This window comes from Pseudophryne corroboree, chromosome 3, assembly GCF_028390025.1.
Source record: "Pseudophryne corroboree isolate aPseCor3 chromosome 3, aPseCor3.hap2, whole genome shotgun sequence".
NCBI lineage: Eukaryota > Metazoa > Chordata > Amphibia > Anura > Myobatrachidae > Pseudophryne > Pseudophryne corroboree.
The window spans coordinates 53,860,990-53,884,338 of record NC_086446.1 but is presented as its reverse complement, the minus strand read 5'-3'; the positions used below and the strand labels follow the sequence as shown (position 1 = coordinate 53,884,338).

General features: G+C 43.1%; 1 protein-coding gene across 1 annotated transcript in view; it reads left to right on the top strand.

Moving 5' to 3' along the window:
* Positions 1-23,349, top strand: part of LOC135057153 (NACHT, LRR and PYD domains-containing protein 3-like) — a 318,674-nt gene that overhangs the window by 143,414 nt on the left and 151,911 nt on the right. Inside the window, exons 5-7 of the mRNA XM_063963052.1 lie at positions 7,002-8,715; positions 12,338-12,433; positions 19,262-19,432. Of these exons, the coding sequence (XP_063819122.1) occupies positions 7,002-8,715; positions 12,338-12,433; positions 19,262-19,432 (1,981 nt within the window). The remainder of the gene's footprint in view (positions 1-7,001; positions 8,716-12,337; positions 12,434-19,261; positions 19,433-23,349) is intronic.

Genomic DNA, 23,349 nt, shown 5'->3' with positions numbered 1-23,349 from the left:
ATAATGTGTACTGGCAGCCCTACAGTGTGCCATTATTTGAACTAGGGCACTACTATGGTTCATAAAAAGCTAGAGCACAACAATGGGGCATCACATTAACTAAGGCACTAATATGGTTCATAAAATGAGCTAGGGCACTATTATGGGGCATACAATGAACAACTGATGCAGAGAGGTGAGGTGTCTCTCTAGAAGCATTGGGACAGGGACCCCTTCAAAATATTACTATGGGGCCCACAAACTTTTGGCTATTCCCCTTGATGGGGGACTCAGGATTTGCCCATTTATTAAGTCCTTTGAGAGACCTCAACCTAATGCCTGATGCTCTGATGACCACCCCAAATGAACCAAAACTGGATGTTTCTCTGAGATGGTTGACATTGAACAAGTTTTTGGTGGCAGTTTCTCCTGATAAAACACTATGGTGCACGGAGCTCTTTCAAAATATAACTATGGGGATAACTTTCCTGGATCTCTATTAAAATTAGAGATGAGCAGTATGGTTTTTACACAATCCCAACACCCTCAAACTTAAAGGATCTGAGTTCCAATTCCCGTATCTGATCTTCCCGCCACACTAAGATCCCAGAATGAGGCAAAACATTGGATCTCTTGGGTTAAGCCTTTTCCCAGAGTTGGACGTTGTGTGTTTTGGATTTCATATAAAATTCCCTCCCTCATGATCAGGCACCATTTCACACGGAGAGTGGAGGGAGAAGGTATATTAAGGAGCTGGAGCACTTTGTTTTCTTTAAACCACACCATTAGCACACTATTAGAGCACCATTAGGGTGCTACTGTTAGGAGTGAACCCCAGTTTAGTTGTACAGTTTTATTTGAATAATACTTGCTAGGTGTAGGTGCCTGGGAACTGGGAAAGGTGACTGTATGGCTGCAAGCATCATTGTCAGTGTTTGTTAGTGTGTGTGGTTCTGCAAAAAAGTTAAAGTGAACCTGCACTTTTCTTATTTTGCCTAGAGAAATTTATTCTACAGTATTGCTGGTCACTTGTGTATGAGTCTGGGCAGAGACAGTGTTGATTATTTTATGGGGGAAATTCAACTGTTAGCGTCGGCAGCTGTCTCTTCTGCACACCTGATGGAGCTATTTAATTGTTACACTTGTCAGGCGTGAATAGCTGCTGGCACCAGTATTTCAGCTCACACCCTCTGGGGGGGCAAGCTGAAATGTGCAAAAAGTGACCTGTTTGGTCGACCAAATGGCATTTTTCATGATTGTGCCCATTAGTTAGTTTGGTGCCGCTAATTTACGCAGCTAAACCTGACATAATCGGTGAGATAAGCATGATAAGCAGTAAAAATTTAATATCGCCCCTACAATCTCCCGCCACTTTAGACAGGAGATCAGGCTGCATTAACAATTTATTCTCCCCTCCCCCCAATCTGTCCAAATACAGTACTTCACTGTTGCACGATTCCAGCATGCCAATCCTCCAGATACGCCAATCTAAGAATCGCCACCTGTTACACCTTTCTGTTTACCTCAGAGCGTGTGGTTAATCAACACAGTCACTGCCACCAGCAGAAGAGAATTTTGCTTACCAGCCAGGCTAAGCGAACTTTGAGGGACTGCGACCAGGGTGAGCTTCTGTTCTCACCCCCACACACAATTATTTATACTTAGAAAAATAGGTAACATGGGCCACTCAGGCCATGGGTGAAAACACAGAAAGTAGAACTAGAATTATGGAATTTAATTCAAGAAAACGTCTTCAAAGCTTATAGTTACAAAATGGTAACAAACATAATACAGTAAATTAAATAGTCACACAAGTAATAACAATCTCAAGAAATAAAATAAGGAAAAAAGATAACATTCAGATCACCTATAGAGTCGAATGATGGCATGGAAGTGAAGTCTTTTCCAGTTAGCTTGGTTTATCATGATCCTAAGGATCCCTTCACAACAATAAGCTTCTTGCACTCAGTGCTTCTGAAATTTAAATGCACTGCAATTCACTGCCAGTCCCCACCTCTTGGAATTCCTTTTGAACCCTTCCAAAGCCAGATTAGATTGAGTATAAGGTTACATATATGGGGTCTCTTAGCCATTCTAGCAGGGATTGATTCCCATATCTCTACTGCCTATTTGAAAATTGGGAAATAGGCATGTGTAACTAGCCTGGACCCATTTTACAACTTGCCTCAGGAAAAGAGCTTCACACTTGGGTAAACAGTGTGTCTTCTCTGGACTGCAGGTTTGACTCCTACTGTGTTATACAAAAACTCCATCCTCTTATCATAGCCCCATACAGGATTATATGGCTGATTAGCATCTTGTATCTGGACTTCTAGTGGATATGAGCACATTCCAGCAGAGCAATTACCTTTCCAACCAAGCAAAGCCATTTAACTTGTACAATACATTGATACATCGATCCATCACCCAATGCGAATAATACAATGTTTTAATCTTTCCCATTTCAATATAAAATTGGATGGGCACAACAGCTGTGTCTGAGCTGCATCCAAAGAAGCCATCTTTTGTGTGTTTTCCTGGCTGTTACAAAAATAATAATTGAAAATATATATTTTTTTTCCTGTTTTAAAAAACAAACAGAATTTTTTTTATTATTATGGGGGATGCAACTTATATTAGTTGGGTTGTGTTACTGGATGCCTGGGTGTTATGTGCCCCCTATCTATACTACAAAATAATTATCATTATTAATGAAGACCAATTGTTCCTGCTATATTAAAATTGAAACAATAATAGTCTTTCATCTTTTTTTTCATAATGAAACTAAATAATATTTTGCACTGTGTGTTATTAAAAGTGACGCAGCATATAATAGCTGTCCCATGTTACTGGGTTGTTGTATCCCCATATCCTGTATCCCAAAATCATAAGTGGTGAAAATACCTTTTCTTTTGCTGGTGTCAACAAAATTATACAGTCTTTTAATAAATCTGCTTGGTAAAGGTAACAGTTGGCCCTCCTTTCCCTATCTTATTGAACGCTCGCTTGGTGTTGTGGCAGTTAAGTTCAACAACAGTAACTTTACTCCTGTCCTGGTTTTAAAAAATAAACTCAGTGCTAGTGCGTAATTTGCTGTGCTATATAAGAAACGGGATCCGGTCTCTAAGTCGACAGTAACTAGGTCGACATTGTCTAGGTTGACCACTATTGGTCGACAGTAACTAGGTCGACAGGGTGTCTAGGTCGACAGGGTCTTTAGGTCAACATGTTCTAGGTCGACAGGTCAAAAGGTCGACATGAGTTTTTTAAAAAAATATCTTTTTTTTAACCCTTTCATACTTAACGATCCACGTGGACTATGATTGGAACCTCGCCCGAAGCATGGCGAGCGAAGCGAGCCATGCGAGGGGACACGGTGCACTAATTGGGGTTTCTGGTCACTGTACGAAGAAAACGACACAAAAACCCCCCATAAATAACTCATGTCGACCTAAAGACCCTGTCAACCTAGACACCCTGTTGACCTAGTTACTGTCGACCAATAGTGGTCGACCTAGACATTGTCGACCTAGTTACTGTCGACCTTCAATACCACACCCATAAGAAACTGTTAATAAATAAACATCTACTGAAGGTCTTCATGGGCAAAGGTGGTGTATGAAAGGACACCTCAAATCTAAACAGTATTTCACAATGGTTAAGAAAACATTACCTGTAACTACTTCCGAAAAATGTAAAATTGCCAGCATGCCATACACCACACACAATGGCAAGGAAAGGCTCTGACTATGGCCATTCTTTGTGAGTGGTAGTGCTGCTACTGCTGTTTCATTCAATAAAAGGCCTATTGCGAAAGCTAGGGTCAAACACAGTCAGGATTCTTCTGCAACCTCATATTCAACACCCTCTCACCTGAGTCAAGATGAATCACCTTTAAAACAGACAAATCACTGCACATAAAGAATACTAAGCCTAAAGAACAAATTCTGTGTCCACAAACAACACAAATCCCTCTCAGGAGAGTCTAGGGGTGTCCACGATAGCTATGTTTGGGTCAACATTTCTGTTTCTGACACTGTAATCCTAGAGAAGCCTCCTTCCACCAATTCTGAACCCTCTGCAAATATAAGGATGAGTAGTAGTAAAAGTAAGAATGGTAATGGTTACTAATGAGGATTTTGATGATGAATGTGTTGGACAAGAAGTTGATCAAATACAGTAGGAGAATGTTGTTTGTGTCAAAGTAAGTCAGCCACCAGTGGCAGTAGTTCTTGCCAGTGATAATAATAAGAAGAAGGAAATTGTCATGCCTGGGCTCAGAACCAAAAAATCCACCTCTTAGCTTTGGCATAATTTTTACCCAAATCCTGTCAATATTTGTCAAGGCATCTGTACTATTTGTGAGGCCAAACTTAGAAGAGGTGGGACCTAGGCAACTCATCTGTTACAGCATTTGCAGCGAATTCATGCAAAGTATTTATGAAAATCTGAAAAATCCTGTAAAATAAAAACAAGCAGTCCAGCATCAGATGCCAGCAATTTGTACCAACACATACAATCTCCACCATGAACACCCTCATCAAAGTCTTCATTAATGATCAGAGGTAGTCCTGCTGCATCCTATTTGCAAAGACTAACCAATTTTTCCCCTACCCAAGATTCCCAAGGAGAATCCTTCCTCGCTAGGGCTGCTGCTGCTGTTGGGGGTGACTCATACCAGAAGGGGACCAAGAAGAAAACTTGTAGTTTCAAACAGCAATTGACTGTGAAATAATCTTTTACAAGAGTAACCAATTATAAAAGCTGCCATTCTGTTACACAGTGGATCACTGAATCCATGAGGGTTATTACACCATTAGATCTGCATACTATATCAGTCATCAATGCATCTAGTTTTAGACAAGTTGAGGTCATGTGTCCCTGCTACCAAAATCCATCTCAATTCCATTTTACCAGATCAGCAATAACTCACCTTTACCAGGAAGTTAAACAAAAAATTATTCTCTGCCTACAAAATGCCATTGTAATGACTTTCTACGGTACTACATATATGTGGACATGCGGAACTGGTCAATCTAAAGATTTCATGATTGTGACATCCCACTGGGTGGGTATACCAACTTTAGCAGCAGTATCTAACACACAAAACTACTGTAGTTCATTTGCAGGCAGGGTACTCCCTGTATCACTGGCTTCACTAAGAGGCATAATGGTGCCAATCTGCTGGAAAAACTCAAGGATGTGATAGCAAAGTGGGTTACCCTGCTAAAATTCTTCTCAGGATTTGTAATTTCTGATAATGCAAATAACATTGTATGAGCATTATGAGTGGGTGAATTTCAATATGTACCATGTTGGGTACACACAATAAACATGGTGGTTTTTTAACACTACATCAGTCATCTCCTGAATCCTAACTGGAATGGATAATAAATGTCCATGATTGACAGATAGGTTTCCAGTACTGTTGCAACCACTCTCTAAATAACTACCTAGAAAAGGAAGGTTTTTTTCCCAGTCTGTGGTTAGTCATGCCATTGGGATCTAAATAAGGTTTTTTTTGGCATTTGTTTTTAAAGAGGTCAAACTATTACATTACATTTTGTAGTTCGACATCAAACAGGAGGTTGTTTGGCAATAATTTTTCACACAAAAGATGGATCGTAGAATAAACTGTATTAAATAGATTTGGTGACAACCATCATTAAATATTTTTCCAGGAGAGAAGATTTTAATAATACAGAACCTTTTTTATTATTTTAATGGGACCTTGGAAAGTTCCCTTCCAACTAAGCCATAAAAAACACGAGGTGCCAGAAATTCTAAGCACTCACTCCACTTTAGTGGTGGCAACCTCATGAGCAAAAAGGTCTGAAGCTTCAGGACAGATATCTAACCTACACCTTCTCTAGTCACTATGATATTTTAAATTATACTGACATGCAATTTTAGAGACATGTCCTCCATTCAGTCATTGAAATAGACTCTTGACTATGCTGCATATCTGACTTCATTTTCTTCGTGCCCTGGCGATTATATTGCTTGGGCTGCCTTGGAGGATAAAATAGTAAAATAGCAAATTATACTTATACAGATGATAATTTTCCTTGAAATATAAGATGGAAACCTGGATTTCCCCAGAATTTCTCTATATAGTCTGGAAAGTAAGATGTTCATTGTATTATACTGCCATGCAATATTTGTTAATTATACTGTTTTATAACATATTTTTTTAAATAGTCAACTCCATCTATTTAATTGTTATAAATTGCGCATCTCCATACAGGACAGACCAGCAGACCATAGTCCTGTTTCTCCTAAATTAGCCTAACTTCAGCCAGTATAGGCATGGCCCACACTGACTTTCCATAACACACTGCCAACAGGATCCAATCACAGTGCTTGGCCATGTTCTATATAACTTCTGTTGCAAGGAAATACCTGTATATGTGCTATACTGCTAACATAGAGGAAATGGTTGCTTCCAGTTATCACTAGAGTTGGAAGGTTTGAAACAGCCAAGACTATGCTCCATGTGAGGCCTGGGTCAACCTATGGTTCTCCAGCTGTTGTGAAACTATACAACCCAGCATGTCCTGCCACAGTTTTAGCAATCCCCAATAGCAGATCTGTGGCAGGGCAGCTGGAGAGCCACAGGTTAGCCAGGCCTGCTCTATATCATGGACATTTAAAGTACTAACTGTTGTATTTGTGAGCAGGGAGTACCACCTTCACAAAAAATATTCCTGGGACCCCAGATAGAGTCACAGTATCTTCACTTCTAATTTAAATGCAGAAACTGCATCGTTTCATTTTAAAGAAAGTTTAAAATATATGTTTAGTTTTTGTATTTGTTCCTCTTAGTAATAGTCATATTATTAATGCGTATAATTTCATTTTTGGAAATGTTTTCTCTATATTGAGACTATTGGTTTACAGTACAAGCTATGTTTTCATATACATTTCGAACAAGGTGTCATTGACTCTAACAGATGTAATTTAGGTTGTCTATGGCAAGGTATTTACTATTGTATTAATAGCTTCTTTTAAATCCTAAACAGGCTGCAGAGTAAGATACATGGATCAGATGAGAAATAAATACCATGTTATTAAACATCATGATAAAAGATTAGGGAAAGGTCTGAATCTGAAGAAAGAATACACCAGTCTTCTACTGATCAAGAATCACCGTGATGAGAAGGAGAGACAACATGAAATAACAGCTTCAGGCCAGAAGCATCTACGGATTATGGAAGACAGATCATCAGATAAATATTCCCCAACCACTATACCGGCTCTATTTGATCCTGATGATAATGGAATTATTCCCAAGACTGTGGTGTTACAGGGACCTGCCGGGATAGGAAAGACTATGACATCCCAGAAGATCATGCTGGACTGGGCCTCCGGGGAACTGTATAAAGACAAGTTTCAGTTTGTTTTCTACATAAGCTGTAGAGAAGTCAACACCATCACTGGTAATATAAGCCTGGCTGGGTATCTATCCAGCTATTTTGGAAGGATATGTCCATCTGATCTGTTGCAATCAATCTTCCATACCTCTGAAAAAATACTTTTTATTGTTGATGGTTTAGATGAATTAAAATGGTCATCTGTAAATGATACTAAGGTTTGTGATGACCCATTTCAGGAGGTCTCAAAAGAAATCCTTCTGAAGAGTTTGTTTAAGAAAACACTGCTCAGTGACAGCTCACTAATCATCACCACAAGACCACTCTCACTGTTGAAGTTGAAGGATTTTGCTGAATATCTTCGATATGTGGAGATTCTGGGGTTTACAGGGAAAGACCGTGAGGAATATTTCTATAATTTCTTTGAAACCAGAGAACTAGCAGACCTGGCCATTAGTACAATTAAGGACAATGATATGCTGTTCACCATGTGCGCTGTTCCTGTAATTTGCTGGATTGTATGTACAGTTTTGAAACCGTTACTGAAAGAAGGATTATCTGTGATTGGTGCCAAGACATCCACTTCCATTTACCTGTTGTACCTAAAGAGTTTAATAAAGTATCACGGAAGGGACTCTGCCCACTCTATAAACTCACTTATAAAGAGGCTGTGTGCTTTGGCCAATGAAGGGATTTTGGACCAGAGAATTTTATTTGAAGAATCAGATCTTGATAGACATGGACTGTCTATGTTAGAGCTGGAGTCTGTGTTTCTGAATGAGAACATCTTCCAAAGGGAGACTGACACCTGCACCTGCTACAGCTTCATCCATCTGAGTGTGCAGGAGTTCTTTGCTGCTCTCTACTATGTCCTGGATGACATATCTGTGAAACAACCTTACACTGACTTAAAAATTTGTAAAGTAAAACGTTTACTGGAGGCATCAGAAGACCGGCCACATCTAAAATTAACTATACAATTCCTATTTGGTCTTTCAAGTGAAAAACAAATTCAGGAGACTCAGAGAACAATTGGTTGTCCCATTTCCTTCAGGGGAAAACCTGTCTTGGAGGAATGGCTAAAGTTAAAGTCACCAGTCTGCTATAATGAAATACTAAGCTGTCTGTATGAGACACAGGATGAGGAATTTGTGGGGAAAGTGATGTCTCATTTTCTTAAAATTACAATCTCTACTAGTCTCTATCATGTGAAAGGGACCCAGGAGAATATTAATTACCGAGCTTTAGCCTACTGCTTGGAGAGAAGTACAAAACGACATACTGTACATTTTTATGGCTACATCATAGGTGTACAGGCTTGGAGTGTTCTATCTAAAGCACTTTCTAAGTGTTCACAACTTTGGTACGTATTTGACACATCACTTAGAATGTTGTTTTTTTATTTTTTATTTGAGGCCTGTAGATGTCCAGGAAGCAAATCAATTGTCCGAACCTAATATTAGTTGTGTGATTCTATTATGTTACCTAACTCATACAGATGTAGCCAGTATCATTCATACCACGGTACGTATGCAGTATGCACTGGGCTGCAATTAGGAATTAATGGCATGCACATTCATAGGCATGCGCGTTACTCGTTCACGGACACACTTGCTGCACAATCTATGCTGCAATGTATATACATTGTAGGATGTATGAGCGCAGCTATATCTGTACCTCTCAACTGTCCTGTTCCAGAGGGAAAGTCCTGCTAATTGGACACTGGTGGTCATTCTGAGTTGTTCACTAGCTGCATTCATTCGCTGTGCAGCGATGAGGCAAAAAAACGGCACTTCTGCGCATGCATATGCGGCGCTATGCGCATGCATGGCGTACTATTACAATGAACGATGTAGTTTTACACAGGGTCTAGCGATGCTTTTCGGTCACACAGGCAGCCGCAGAGTGATTGACATGAAGTGGGCGTTTATGGGTGTCAACTGACCGTTTTCAGGGAGTGATCTGAAAAACACAGGCGTGCCAAGAAAAACGCAGGAGTGGCTGGGCGAACGTAGGGCGTGTTTGTGATGTCAAATCAGGAACTGAATGGTGTGAAGTGATCGCAAGCGCTGAGTAGGTCTGGAGCTACTCTGAAACTACACACATTTTTTTTTGTAGCCGCTCTGCGATCCTTTCGTTCGCACTTCTGCTAAGCTAATATACACTCACAAAGGGCGGCGGCTTAGCGTTTGCATGGCTGCTAAAAACTGCTAGCGAGCGATCAACTCAGAATAACCCCCACTGTTGCGCCATCCTACCTGTGGGTCGCACTATCCTGTGGGTAGTTTTTTTGGCGGAAGTCTGAGAACACCGCTGCTCTGCAAAGCAGTGAGTGATCTCTGAATAGATGCCATGTGCAAGGAGGTGAGCAGGCAGCCCCAAAAATGCAGAAATTAGGGTTGTGCACAAAAATATAGAGTCCGTGGGACTAAATGTCGGGAGGTACAAATGTGTCCTTTTAAGTTGTGGCTGCAATAAACATTCATCATAGCACACAATTCCAGACATACTATAGGGCCAGATCAGCATGAGTTGTAGATGTGCAAAAAAAGGCACTTCTACAACTATTCACTCTGACATGCAGGGGGGCGGACCCAGCACAGGGCAAGTGCACCCCACATGCTGGTCCCTGCCCCCCCACCCCTGCAAACATGTGAAAGCATCACACAATAACAATGCTTTTGCATGTGTAGGGTTGCCCTCTGCCTACACAGCCTAGTTGCGAAGGCAGACAGCTATCTGCCATCTTTTGGCTCGCTGAGTAGCTGGTGTATAACACGGTAGATGAAAGGAGCAGTATAAAGGCAGGTATTTAATTACCTCTCCCGTGTGCTGGCTGACCCGAGTGTCCTCGGGTAAAGTCCGCTGTAATGCCCACTATTGTGGTGTGAGGGAGGGATGAGCCCGTAGCAGGCTTGCCAGAACTTAGGCATCTTTGAAAAAGTCACGTGATTCGTGACAAAACTAGTCATGACTCCTCCCCCTTTTTTGTCACTGGGACATCTGCACGGCTGTTACAGCTTCATCACCAGTAGCGCTCCCCCAATTCTGAAGCGGCACTTCTACCTCATTTGAGAGCAGCACACTGGGTGTTTTCTGGCGCATTCTGGCAAGCCTGCTACGGGCTCATCCCTCCCTCACATCACAATAGTGGTCATAACAGCGGACTTTACCCGAGGATGCTCGAGTCAGCCAGCACACGGGAGAGGTAATCAAATACCTGTCTTTATACTGCTCCTTTCATCTGCCATGTTATACACCAGCTACTCAGTGGACACTATATTGCTACTTAACAAGTCGATCCGGGAGCCTCACCCAGGGGTGTATCTACCTATTGGCCAGGATGGCACTCGCCAGGGGTGCCAGGCATGGAGGGGGCGCCGCCTGGCTGTGCCACACGCGGCCAAAGGATAGAAAAGCAGTACTGTCAGACTGTACCTGGTGAGAGTCTGTTACTGCTGGAGTGGCGCCGGTGTCCGTCAGCACCGCACTGCACTAGTGATCAGACAAGTGTCCGGCAGCACCGCACTGCACTAGTGAGCAGACAAGTGTCCATCAGCACCGCACTGCACTAGTGATCAGACTAGTTTCCGTCAGCACCGCACTGAATAGTGATCAGACTAGTGTCCGTCAGCACCGCACTTGTAATCAGACTCAAAATAAACTACAGCTACCAGCAGCCCTTGTTGCTGGGAGCTCCCGGCAGCAAGGGTTGCTGGGAACTGTAGTTATTGTGAGTCTGATTACAAGTGCGGTGCTGCCGGACACTAGTCTGATCACTAGTCCAGTGCGGTGCTGACGGAAACTAGTCTGATCACTAGTGCAGTGCGGTGCTGACGGACACTTGCACCGCATCGGCAGTAACAGACTATCACCAGGTACACAGCAATTGTTATATAGCACAGTGCTATAGATCTATTTGTTGTTGAAGATAATAAATAAGTGTCGGTGTTTGGGAGAAGGGACTGTAGAATCTGGAAAACTACAACGATTTTCATGCATGTTAGATGTAAGTAAGTAGTAAGTAAGTGAAAACTTTAACTTGTTTAGTGTAATAAAGAAAATACAAATCTTACCTATTTCAAGGCCAGGGTCAAGGAAATGTATATCAGTTAATTGTATAACTGATCATTTTATCTTGGAAGTGATGGCACCCTGATGTTTTATCTAACAGGAAGTACTTCTACCATCCAACTAATGGTGTTTGGTTAATGGCTGGGTCCATTTGAGGCTCATCTCACAGCATCTCATTAGCATTTCATTCGGGATGCAGTCAAGATGCCAGTGTTTGGCACCCCGGCGGTCGGAAAGCTGACGCCAGCATCCCGACATAGATAGCGATGCAGAGTGCCAAAATCCGGATCGAGTTGGTGCCAAAGTCGAGTTGGTGCAAGCCACGTGGGAGGGTTAGGGTAAGGCTGCGAGGGCGGGAGGGCTAGGGTTAGGCTGCGAGGGCGGGAGGGCTAGGGTTAGGCTGCAGGAAGGGAGATTAGGAAGAGTGGGTTAGGGTTAGGCACCACTGAAGAGGCTGTTGGGCGGGGGGGGAGGTGAGGCTGTAGGAAAGGTGGGTTAGGAAGGAGGGATGGTGTAACGTGTATCTGAGATACTACTGTGCGGTGTAATGTGAATGAGGGACACTACTGTGTGGCATAATTTGAATTTGCTTTTGACCCCGCCCCTCGAATGCCGCTGTTGGAAAAATGGAAGCCACATGCAGGACCCACTCTGCACATGTGCAGAATGGATCGCTAATTGGGAAACTGCGCATCCGTTCTGAATTAGCCCCATTGTCAATACGGAGGGAGATCAGTGTTTTGCTACTTCTGCTTCTGTTCTGTCTTTTCCTCCCGAAATATTTTTGGCCATAATTGAATTCCCCCCATTTTGTTTGAGGTTTTAAAGTTTACAGTATTTGATATAGTATCTTGGCATATGCTTTACAATTTCGTTACTTACGGTAAGCTTTGCGTCTGTTTTTTGTGCAGGTTCCTGAAATGTACATTTCCTGTTACAGAGGACGTGACTCAGGCTGGAGCCAGTTTATTTGGATTGTTTGGACAGTGTCAGATCAAGAAACTATTGTAAGTAGATTATAGACAAGGCAAACAACAAAATCTTTCACAGCAGCCCAGTAAACCAGTGAAGCCGAGGCCATATGGAGGGTGCTTTACAGGTAGCTGTGGTCCTGTCAATTTAATAATAATTCCCGAATGGTAGCCCCACTCTTCTGGTTATGCCGTAGGCACTGTTTATGACAACATGGGGGTGGGGGAAGGTGGTAGCACAGAGCACATTGCCCTGCTGTTATGGGGAGTGAAGTCATACATATTAAGTTAGGGCATAACTACTACCTTGTGGACCTCATAGAGACACCTCCCTCTATGCAGTGTCCACCGGAATGGGTTCATGTAGTCAGTGACCAGCTGCTTGTGCTGTCAGTTGTGATTACAGGAGCAGTATCATAGTGACAGGTCTTGGAGGTGTGTGATGAATCCCACCCCACTCTGACACTATGACACTGGACTGCATGTGATTATGGGTTTGATATATTATGTCAACATTCATCATATCGACATTGAAAAAATGGCAACATGGTCAGAATGCCGGCAATGTCAGTAAGTCTATCCCTAAAATCAGGAGCAGATGGGCCATAGGCCTTGCCTGGTAGATTCCTGGTAGGCTGACGTGTCTGTGTGGCCTGTTTTGTGTGTTGTCATGTGACCCCACATGACCGGCAGCTCACCACACTCAGTACACTGCATTGTCCTCATTCATTCTGTTTTTCCATCTCTGCAGTACAGTAACTCTGCTATCCAGTGATGCTGCCATGGCTACACGGTATGTTATACCTCTTGTGCTGCCCATGTCAGGTCACTTCTACAAAATTTTACAGGGACACTTTTAGTTCCCTTTCCCCCCTGATCTCAGACACAACTGCAGCAAAAGACTTAAGGGGGGTACTCACGGAGCGATTGCTGCTTAAAATCTAAGCAATCTGACTAGATTGCTTAGATTTTAAGCACGATCGCTCCGTGTGTAGCCCCCTCAGCGATAGCGATGCGCAGCCCCGCACATCGCTATCGCCGCTGCTAGATTGGCCTGCATGCAGGCCAATCTAGCGGGTCGCTCACTTCACCCGCTGGGTGAAGTGAGCGCCCCCCCCCCCCCCGTCTCCCCCCGCACGCTCAGCACAGATCGCGCTGTGCTGAGCGCCGGGAGAGATGTGTGCTGAGCGGTTCGCTCAGCACACATCTCTCCAACGTCGGCTGGTGAGTACTGGCCTTTAAGGAAGGCTGCAATTGTGTACAATCAGGCCCTATGAGAAGGAATCCCACCCCCCAACAGACCCCACCCCCTCATCAGACCGCACCCCCATTAGGGCTGCTTCCACAAATTTCCTGGGCTGGTACTCCATCCCAATCTGTTCCTGCCTAACGCTAACCATAATGTCGGCATTCTCACAATGTAAACAGCCTGTCCATGTTGATATTTGCCAGGTGTTGACATTTCAACCATGTTGACATCATAACCATCGACATTCTTGTGTCGGCATTGTGAATGGCGACTTGCAGACTTAATACCATTGATCATACGAGCAGGGTTTGCAATGGAGAAAAATAAGAAAATACTATTTAGTTGGACACACTTAAACCATGAATGAATTGGATTTTACTAAAATATAACTTTTATTATTTTTCCCCTTAAAATGAACAAAGAACAGAAATGTGATCTGTGAATGTGACCTGTTCACTAATAGGAAAAAGTATATATATATTCTATGTAATACTTCAACAAATATATATACTGTGTGGATAATAAGAATCACCCTGTTATGATGAAGCCTATCAGCAAAATGCAAGCTGATACTTGCTGGTCCCAACCAGGAGATCTGGAACCTCTGTCAAGCACAGCACTGGAACATAATGACTGACTGCAGGTAATCTACATGTGTTCCAATGGGAGGTGCTTGATAGACAGTAAAAAAGTTGACAGTCAAAAAGTCGAGAAGGTCAAAAGATCAACGTATGTTAGACACATGTTTTTTAGTTTTTTTTTACACCTTTTGCTGCATTTCCTATACATGTCACAAACTATTACCTTCAGTAACCTTGTGGCGAGTGAAGCCACTGCGCCCGAAGCATGGCGAGCGAAGCCACTGCGCCCGAAGCATGGCGAGCGAAGTCACTGCGCCCGAAGCATGGCGAGCAAAGCCACTGCACCCGAAGCATGGCGAGCGAAGCCACTGCACCCGAAGCATGGCGAGCAAAGCCACTGCACCCGAAGCATGGCGAGCAAAGCCACTGCACCCGAAGCATGGCGAGCGAAGCATGGGGTAAAAAAAATGGTGTAAAAAATGTTAAAAACACAAAACACCACAATTTTGTTTATACTCTTATGATCCACATATATGTATACAGGGCAGTCGAGAGCCAAGCTGGGCCCAGGTACTTTTCAAGGGGTGTGGCCTAATCACAGGAGGTGTGGTCATGTACTCTTAGAAAAAAAATACTGAAAAAATTGTATTTTAAGCACCTCCACGGCCACACTGCACCCCAGTACACAGCAGCATGTGCTGGGCTTAGGAGAAGAGCTGCAGCTGCTGCTGCCAGGTAAGGGGGAGGGGTTCTGGGTCCCTAATGGACCCTCACTGGGCCCCTCCATCAGACTTGGGCCCGGGTAATTTGTACCCTCCCCCCCCCCTCTCTCTACACCACTGTATGTATATACTGGGCCGGATGTAATGAAGTCCGAGTTGACCAAAGGTGCGGGGTCCCGTTCATACTCAGACATTTTTTTTTAAAGCTGCAATCATGTACAAGGCAAAACCATGCTGTATAAATGCTTGCTGCTTTAAAAAAAAGTCAGAGTTTGGCCAGGAACCCGGACTCCAGCCAACTCGGACTTCATTATTTCCGGCCCAATATGTTTTATATTAGAAAATGTGTACTTTTTCCTAATAAAGAACAGGTCACATTCACAGACCATTATTATTCTGTGGTCATTTTATGTGTAAAACTATAAAAATTATATTTTAATAAAATCCAATGAATTCATTGTTTCAGTGTGATCCACAAAAAAAGTATTTTCTTTTCTGCTGCAAAACACTAATTGTTATAGGTCACTCTTAAGGGTCCTGATTCAGATGCCGTTGCAACTTTGATGGTGTCACAACGGGTTGAGTATGCGTGACCGTCAGTCAGGAGACAGATGGCCACCATACCGACGGCGGGATCCCGGCGGTCAGGAAACAGATGGTCACCATACCGACGGCGGGATCCCGGCGGTGGTATGCCGTTGAGGAGGGTGAGTGCAACAAGCCCCTTGCGGGCTCGGTGGCGTGCTGCACTCACCACAGGTTCTATTCCCACTGTATGGATGTCATGCAGGGGCATCTCTAGGGAGGATGGGACCCGTGTGCAGACTCCATGTGTGGGCCCCCTCCTCTGCCGTAGCCATCGCGCTGCTGCTAGTGCTCTGAGCGCTGTAGACTCGGCCACAGTGTCAGAGTCTGCCACGCCATTTTTTTCGGAGTCCTACGCTTGCGCTGTAGACTCTGGCACTGTGCCAGAGACTCTAGTGGTCAGTGCGCTAGCAGCGGCACGACGGCTACGGGAGAGGAGGGGGCCCACACATGGTCAGTGATGGACTCCGGAAAGGTAAGTATAGGAGAAATGGGTGCAGTGTGTGCGGTGTGGGCCCCGCCGGGACTCATGGGCCTGTGTGCAACGCACACACTGCACACATTTTAGAAACGCCAATGGTGTCATGGACACCCAAGAGTCGGAATAGTTCCTGCTAGTAGGCATGTAGACTGTCAGGATTGTAAGTGGGCAGGATGTAGGGGGAGGTCAGGAGACCGCCGGTCACATAACTACAACCTGTCACAACTGAGCGATTATCTATCATCATGGCTGCCGTGTGCATGCACCAAAGTACCTTTGCGACACCGCTCCAGTGAGAAATCAGCCACAGAGTGATTGACAGGAAGAGGCCGTTCGCTGGTGGTAACAGGGAGTGTCTGTAAAAATGCAGGCATTTCATGACTATTTTCAGAGCATGTCTTGGCGTGCGACTGCAATCTTGTACACATAAAACATGGTGCAAGCATTGCAGGCCCTGCGCCTATTCTGCGCAGCCTTGTAGGAACTGAGGCAGTCCTCCTATCTGAATGGCAGTTGCGACAGCGTACGCAGTTGCTGAAAATGTTGCGATGGGCATCTATTTGCTAGTGGTCAGCTGCTACACTTGCGTTGCCTCTCAGATCATCACTGAAAAGGATCGCTACTATGGTCGGAATCAGGCCCAAGGATACCACCTTTCTGTAAAAATAAAAAGGGGTTTGACCTTCTAATTTTGTAATGGTGCCCCACATGCCTCTTTATACTGTATGACATCAGAGCCCCTCAATCACCTTTATTATAGCATCAGAGCCCTATCATGCTGCTTTATATAACAGAACCCCTCATTTCCCTTTATATGGCATGAGACCCCCTGCTACCACTTTATATGGCATCACAATCCCTCATGCCCCTATATATGCTATAGCCCTTCATGCCCCTTTATATGGTTATGTTGGAATCAGAGCCCTTTATTCATGAGTAATGCCTATAGTGTTCCTTTATATATCCCGGCTTAGTACAGCGCCTTTGACGGAGAGGCTCCCACACCAGGTGATATACTACAAAGTGAAGTTGACTATCACTATCCATTTTGCTACCTAACATTACAGCACGTTTGTCCGCAAGTCCAATACTGGGACACTCTTTACTAATGAGATTCCACTGTATTTAAGGAGGACAGTGACTTATAACAAAGGCACTTTTCATCAGTCTCCTTCTCACAACCATTTCAGCTCGTGGACGCACGGCTGATTTTTATGAAGCATCAATACAGCCCTAATTAGGGTTATTAAAAGCTTTTCATTGATATTTAATTCTATTCAAATTTGCTCAGGAGATATGGCAATCTTGTTCATATTTATATAATATCAATTGTTTATTTTTAGACTAGTTTATGTACTGCACTTTTATGTGGATGACACATTAATATTTTAAATAAACAATATACTGGATTCATTTTGCGCTCCCATTCTTTTTTCCTTTATATATCAGTCTGAACCCCTTGTGGCTTTTATATGCCCTCATGATTAGCACTATGGTCCCCATGCCCTTTGAGTTACTTACCTTGTACATACACTGTGACTATTAGCTCTCAATCTTAAATCACCATGGTATTAACACCTTCATTGCTGAGTGTTTTATCAGTTCTCTGCTGAATATCTGGCCTTACCAATTTGATGCCTTAGGCAAGATTTGTCTGGCGCCCACTAGCACTGGTGCTAGTTCCGCCTCTGACCCAGCACTGTTTTATTCCCCACATAATGATGCCCCTTGCACCATATTATGCCCTACACAGTGATGCCCCATGCTCCATTTTATAACCCACACAGTACTGCTGCCATGGCTGGTAAGATGTCCCCCGCTGCCTTGCAACAGAGTGCCTAATTCAGACCTGGTCACTAGGGTGCATTTTTTGCATCCCTGCGATCGAGTAGTCGCCACCTACAGGTGAAGGGTATTAACTGTATGTAGGTGAGCGAACGCTTGTCCTGGAGAGCTGCACAAACCGGAGTTTATGCAGTCTCTGCACATCCCAGGACTTACTCGCCCGCTGCAATGATCGGGGCCGGGGCTGACATCAGGAATCCTCCCACAAAACACCTGGTCCCTCCTGCGTGTTTCCGGACACGCCTTAAAAACGTCAGTTGCCACCCACAAATGCCCTCTTCCTGTCAATCTTCTTGCATTCGTCGGTGCAATGGGATTTTTTCCACCATCCCGTCGCTGCCTGGTGCCCCCCGTCGCTACCGACAGTCGCACCTGCACATTGCGGTGCATAGGCATGCACAATTCAGGCCAGATCGCCCGCTGTGCAAAAACAGCGCAGCAGTGATCAGGTCTGAATTACTCCCAGAGTGTGTTAGGGGGAGAGCGAGAACATATTAGGGAGAGAGAGAGCTGTCAGGGAGAGAGAGAGCAAGAGCACATCAGGGAGGGAAAGAAAGCGAGAGCAAGAGGAGAGAGAAAGAGAGAGCTTGTCTGAGAGAGAGCGAGAGTGCATCAGGGAGGGAAAGAGAGCGAGAGCAAGAGGAGAGAGAAAGAGAGAGCTTGTCTGAGAGAGAGCGAGAGCGCATCAGGGAGGGAAAGAGAGCACATCAGGGAGAGAGAGAGAGCGAGAGCAAGAGGAGAGAGAAAGAGAGAGCTTGTCTGAGAGAGAGCGAGAGCGCATCAGAGAGGGAGAGAGAGCACTTCAGGGAGAGAGAGAGCACGCCAGGGAGAGTGTGTCAGGGAGAGAGAGAGCATATCAGACAGAGAGAGAGTATCAGGGAGAGAAAGACGGTGAGACAAAGAGAGGGGAAGAGTGAGAGGGGTGCTAAAAGAGTGGGGGAGAGAGAGAAGGAAGGAGGGAAGGACAGGGAAAGACACTACCTGTTACAGCCTGGCTAAGCTCCAACACAGTTCTCTGATGGGGGTGGGCACTTCACGGCATTAGGCCCTGCCCTCTTCCCACCCGCAAATCGTGGCACTGCAGTGACCTGCTGCCAGGAACTGGCCAGGTAGAGGTAGAGTGGGTCAGCCGGGCTGAGGCAATATTTGCCACAGTGTCGGGGCCCTCAAAATGTGGGGGTCCCAGGTCGACCACCCGATCCGCCCCACCTATAATCTGTCCCTGCATCAATGTACCAATTGCAATCCAGCCACATTGCAGACATGTGTGTGACTCAGTGTCAGGCCCTATATGACTGTACATGCACCTTCCCTCCTCTATGTTCAGAAGTTCTTTTTTTTTATTATGACTTTTCATACAAAAAAAAAATGACCTAATGTAGATCCCTCATCTCTCCTCAGTGTACGGAACTGTGGTCTGACCTCCTCCTGCTGTGTTGATTTCCGCTCTGTTATTACTACAAACCACTCTCTGACCCTGCTGGACCTGTCATGTAATGCTCTGGGGGACTCTGGAATAAAGCTTCTGTGTGAGGGACTGAGACATCCAGACTGTACCCTGCAGGAACTTGAGTAAGAACTGTCTTAGCATTTATATGTCTGCCACCCAAGTATAAGACAAAATCACTGAAAAATTACAACTTATTAACTTTTAGGTCATCTGAATGTAAATTTCAGGAACTCTTTTCTTTTTTTTGTATGTTTTTGTTTTTATTGGTATTACTTTTGGGCCATTTTTTGGGTTTTGGTTTTGGATCTGTATCTCCATCGTGTTTTGCATCTGTATTGATTTTGCCAAAACTGCCCTTGCGGGTTTTGGTTCTGTATATTTTTTTTTTAAATCATAAAAGCAGCTAAAATAACATAATTTGGGGGTGTTTTTGTTCCTACAGTATTAAAACCTCAATAACATTAATTTCCACTAATTTCCAGTCTATTCTGAACACATCACAGCTCACAATAATGTTTTTATCCAGTTTAGGCCAAAGGTTGCATCGAGGTAGCTGGATGACTAAGCTAAGCGACAGCAGTGGGGATCAAATACGTGGCAGTTAACAATATATTTTTAAATGCTGTAATCATCTGGTAAAATTATTTGAAAATTAGGATAAAGTTCTTCTGTTCCTCAAAGATATATTTGATATGCAGAAGGTTGACTATGTAAGTGTGGAGAGTTTAGTTATATTAATTTAATGTAAATTTAGTTAACTTATAATTATTATTAATAATAATATTAATTTGAATTAATCACAATGTGTTGATAAGAAGAATTATGAAAATAGGACAATAAGGGGTAACTCAGACCTGACTATAGCAGCAATTTTGTTAGCAGATGGGCAAAACCATGTCCAGTGCAGGGGAGGCAGATATAACGTGCAGAGAGAGTTAGATTTGGGTGGGGTGTGTTCAAACTGAAATCTAAATTGCAGTGTAAAAATAAAGCAGCCAATATTTACCCTGCACAGAAACAAAATAACCCACCCAAATCTAACTCTCTCTACACATGTTATATCTGCCTCTCCTGCACTGCATATGGGTGGTCATTCTGAGCTGTTCGCTCGCTAGCTACTTTTAGCAGCAATGCAAATGCAAAGCCGCCGCCCTCTGGGAGTGTATCTTAGCATAGCAGAATTGCTAACGAAAGATTAGCAATTCTGCTATTAAGTATTTCCTTGCAGTTTCTGAGTAGCTCCAGACCTACTCCTAGATTGCGATCACCTCAGTCCATTTAGTTCCTGGTTTGACGTCACAAACACACCCAGCATCCGGCCAGCCACTCCCCTGTTTCTCCAGCCACTCCTGTGTTTTCTGCTGGCACGCCTGCGTTTTTTAGCACACTCCCGGAAAACACTCAGTTACCACCCAGAAACACCCACTTCCTGTCAATCATTCTCCGATCAACAGAGCAACTGAAAAGCTTTGTTCGCCCGTGAGTAAAATTGCATAGTTTTGTGTGAAATTGCTTAGCACGTGCGCCCTGCAGTGCATACGCATGCGCAGAACTTCCGGATTTTAGCCTATTAGCAATTCTGCTAAAAATAGCAGCGAACGAACATCTCGGAATGACCACCATGGTCTTGCCCATCTGCTAACCAAATTGCTGCTACGATCAGGTATGAATTACCCCCTAAGTTATAACATAAGAATATGACCTATGGACACAGCACCCTGAAATGGATGGAGCACACCTGGATGTATACTGGGAAGATACAGCACAAAATATTTAAAAAGAATGTATTTAAAAAAAAAAAAAACAATGCATTAGGCAAGGCTCAAGATTTCAGTTCACAAAAAAGATGATTAAGGCAAAGAAGAATAAACAAAGAAAATATTTTAGATACTGTAATCATGATTTTAATTTATTTTTGATTATGTTTTTCTGTTCCTCAAATATATCTTTGATATGCACAAGGTTCACTGTACAAGTGTGGAGAGTTTAGTTATATTAATTTAATTTAATTTAAATTTAGTTAATTTATAATTATTATTAATATTAATTTGAATTAATCACATTCTAATTATTTTGAATAATATTAATTTTAATTAATCTTCAATGCGGTGATAAGAAGAATTATGAGAATAAAACAATAAGTTATAACATAATAATATGAGCTACGGACACAGCACCCTGAAATGGACAGAGCATGCCTGGATGTATACTGGGAGGATACAGCACATTTAAAAAAAAAAAAAAAAGAATGTATTTAAAAAAATGATGCATTAGGAGAGGCTCAAGATTTCAGTTCACAAAAAGATGATTATGGCAAAGAAGAATAAAAAAGACAATATTTTAGATGCTGTAATCATCATTTTAATTTATTTTTGATCAAGTTCTTCTGTTCCTCAAAGATATCTCTGATATGCAGAAGGTTCGCTATACAAGTGTGGAGAGTAAAGGTATATTAATTTAATTTAGTTAATTTATAATTATTATTATTAATAATATTAATAATATTAATTTGAATTAATCACAATGTGGTGATAAGAAGAATTATGAAAATAGGACAATAAGCTATAACATAAGAATATCAGCACCCTGAAATGGACGGAGCACACCTGAATGTATACTGGGAGGATACGGCATAATCTATTTTAAAAAAAAGATGTTGTTTTTTTTTTTTTTTTTTATTGGGGGGGGGGGGGGGGGGGGTGACTGACAGAACACCAATAGATGGATGTAGCAGCCGCAGTCTCTGGATGTACTGTATACTGGGATGACACAGCGCAAAATATTAATTTAAATCAAAATATATATATTATTTTTTATATCACACACTGCGGTTACAGTGCACAAATGAGCAAAAAATATGTATTATTTTTTTAAATCATACACCAGTGGCTACAGTGTTGCACAAATGAGTCAGAATTATATACTGTATAATTACACATTGTGGTTGACCTTCACAGACACCGTCGCACAAATGAGTCAGAAATATGTAGAAGTATTTTTTATATCACACACCAGCGGTTACATTGTCGCACAAATGAGTCAGAAATATATATAATAATTACACACTGCGGTTGACTTCACCGACAGCATCACACAATGCATTTATGAGTAGGAAATAATATACTGTGGTCTGACCAGCAGTGTCACAGTACTCTTGAAAATAAAATAAAAATTGTATAGTACACTGGGTTACAGTACAAACAAAAATAAATATATATTTTTTACAATATAATTTTAGGCTTTTTCTTTTTAGCTTTTATTATTTAAATTTACACAAGGGCAGAGCCCCTTGATGGACAGACAGATCACTCCTTTCAGATACAGCAGACAGAGAGAGCACCACTTTTTCAGACTCAGCTGACAGAGAGAGCACCCCTTTTTCAGATACAGTAGACAGAGAGAGCACCCCTTTCAGATACAGCAGACAGCACCCCCTTTTCAGATAAATCAGAGAGAGCACCCCTTTTTCAGATGCAGCAGAGAGAGAGAGAGAGAGAGCTCCCCTTTCAGATACAGCAGACAGAGAGAGAGCACCCCTTTTTCAGATACAGTAGACAGAGTGAGCCCCCTTATTTAGATACAGCAGACAGAGAGCACCCCTTTTTCAGATACAACAGACAAAGAGCGCACCCCTTTTAGACTTAGCAGACAGAGGGAGCACCCCTTTTTCAGATACAGCAGACAGAGAGAGCACCCCTTTCAGATACAGCAGACAGAGAGAGCACCCCTTTTTCAGATACAGCAGACAGAGAGAGCACCCCTTTCAGATACAGCAGACAGAGAGAGCACCCCTTTCAGATACAGCAGACAGAGAGAGCACCCCTTTCAGATACAGCAGACAGAGAGAGCACCCCTTTCAGATAAAGTAGGCAGAGAGCACCCCTATTTCAGATACAGCAGGCAGAGAGAGCACCCCTTTCATTTACAACATACAGAGCACCCGCCCCATGCCACGCCAGACACAGTACTGGAGACAGACACGTCCGTCCAGTACACTCTCCAATGCCGAAGTGAAGATGTCGCTGATCACCGGGGACTT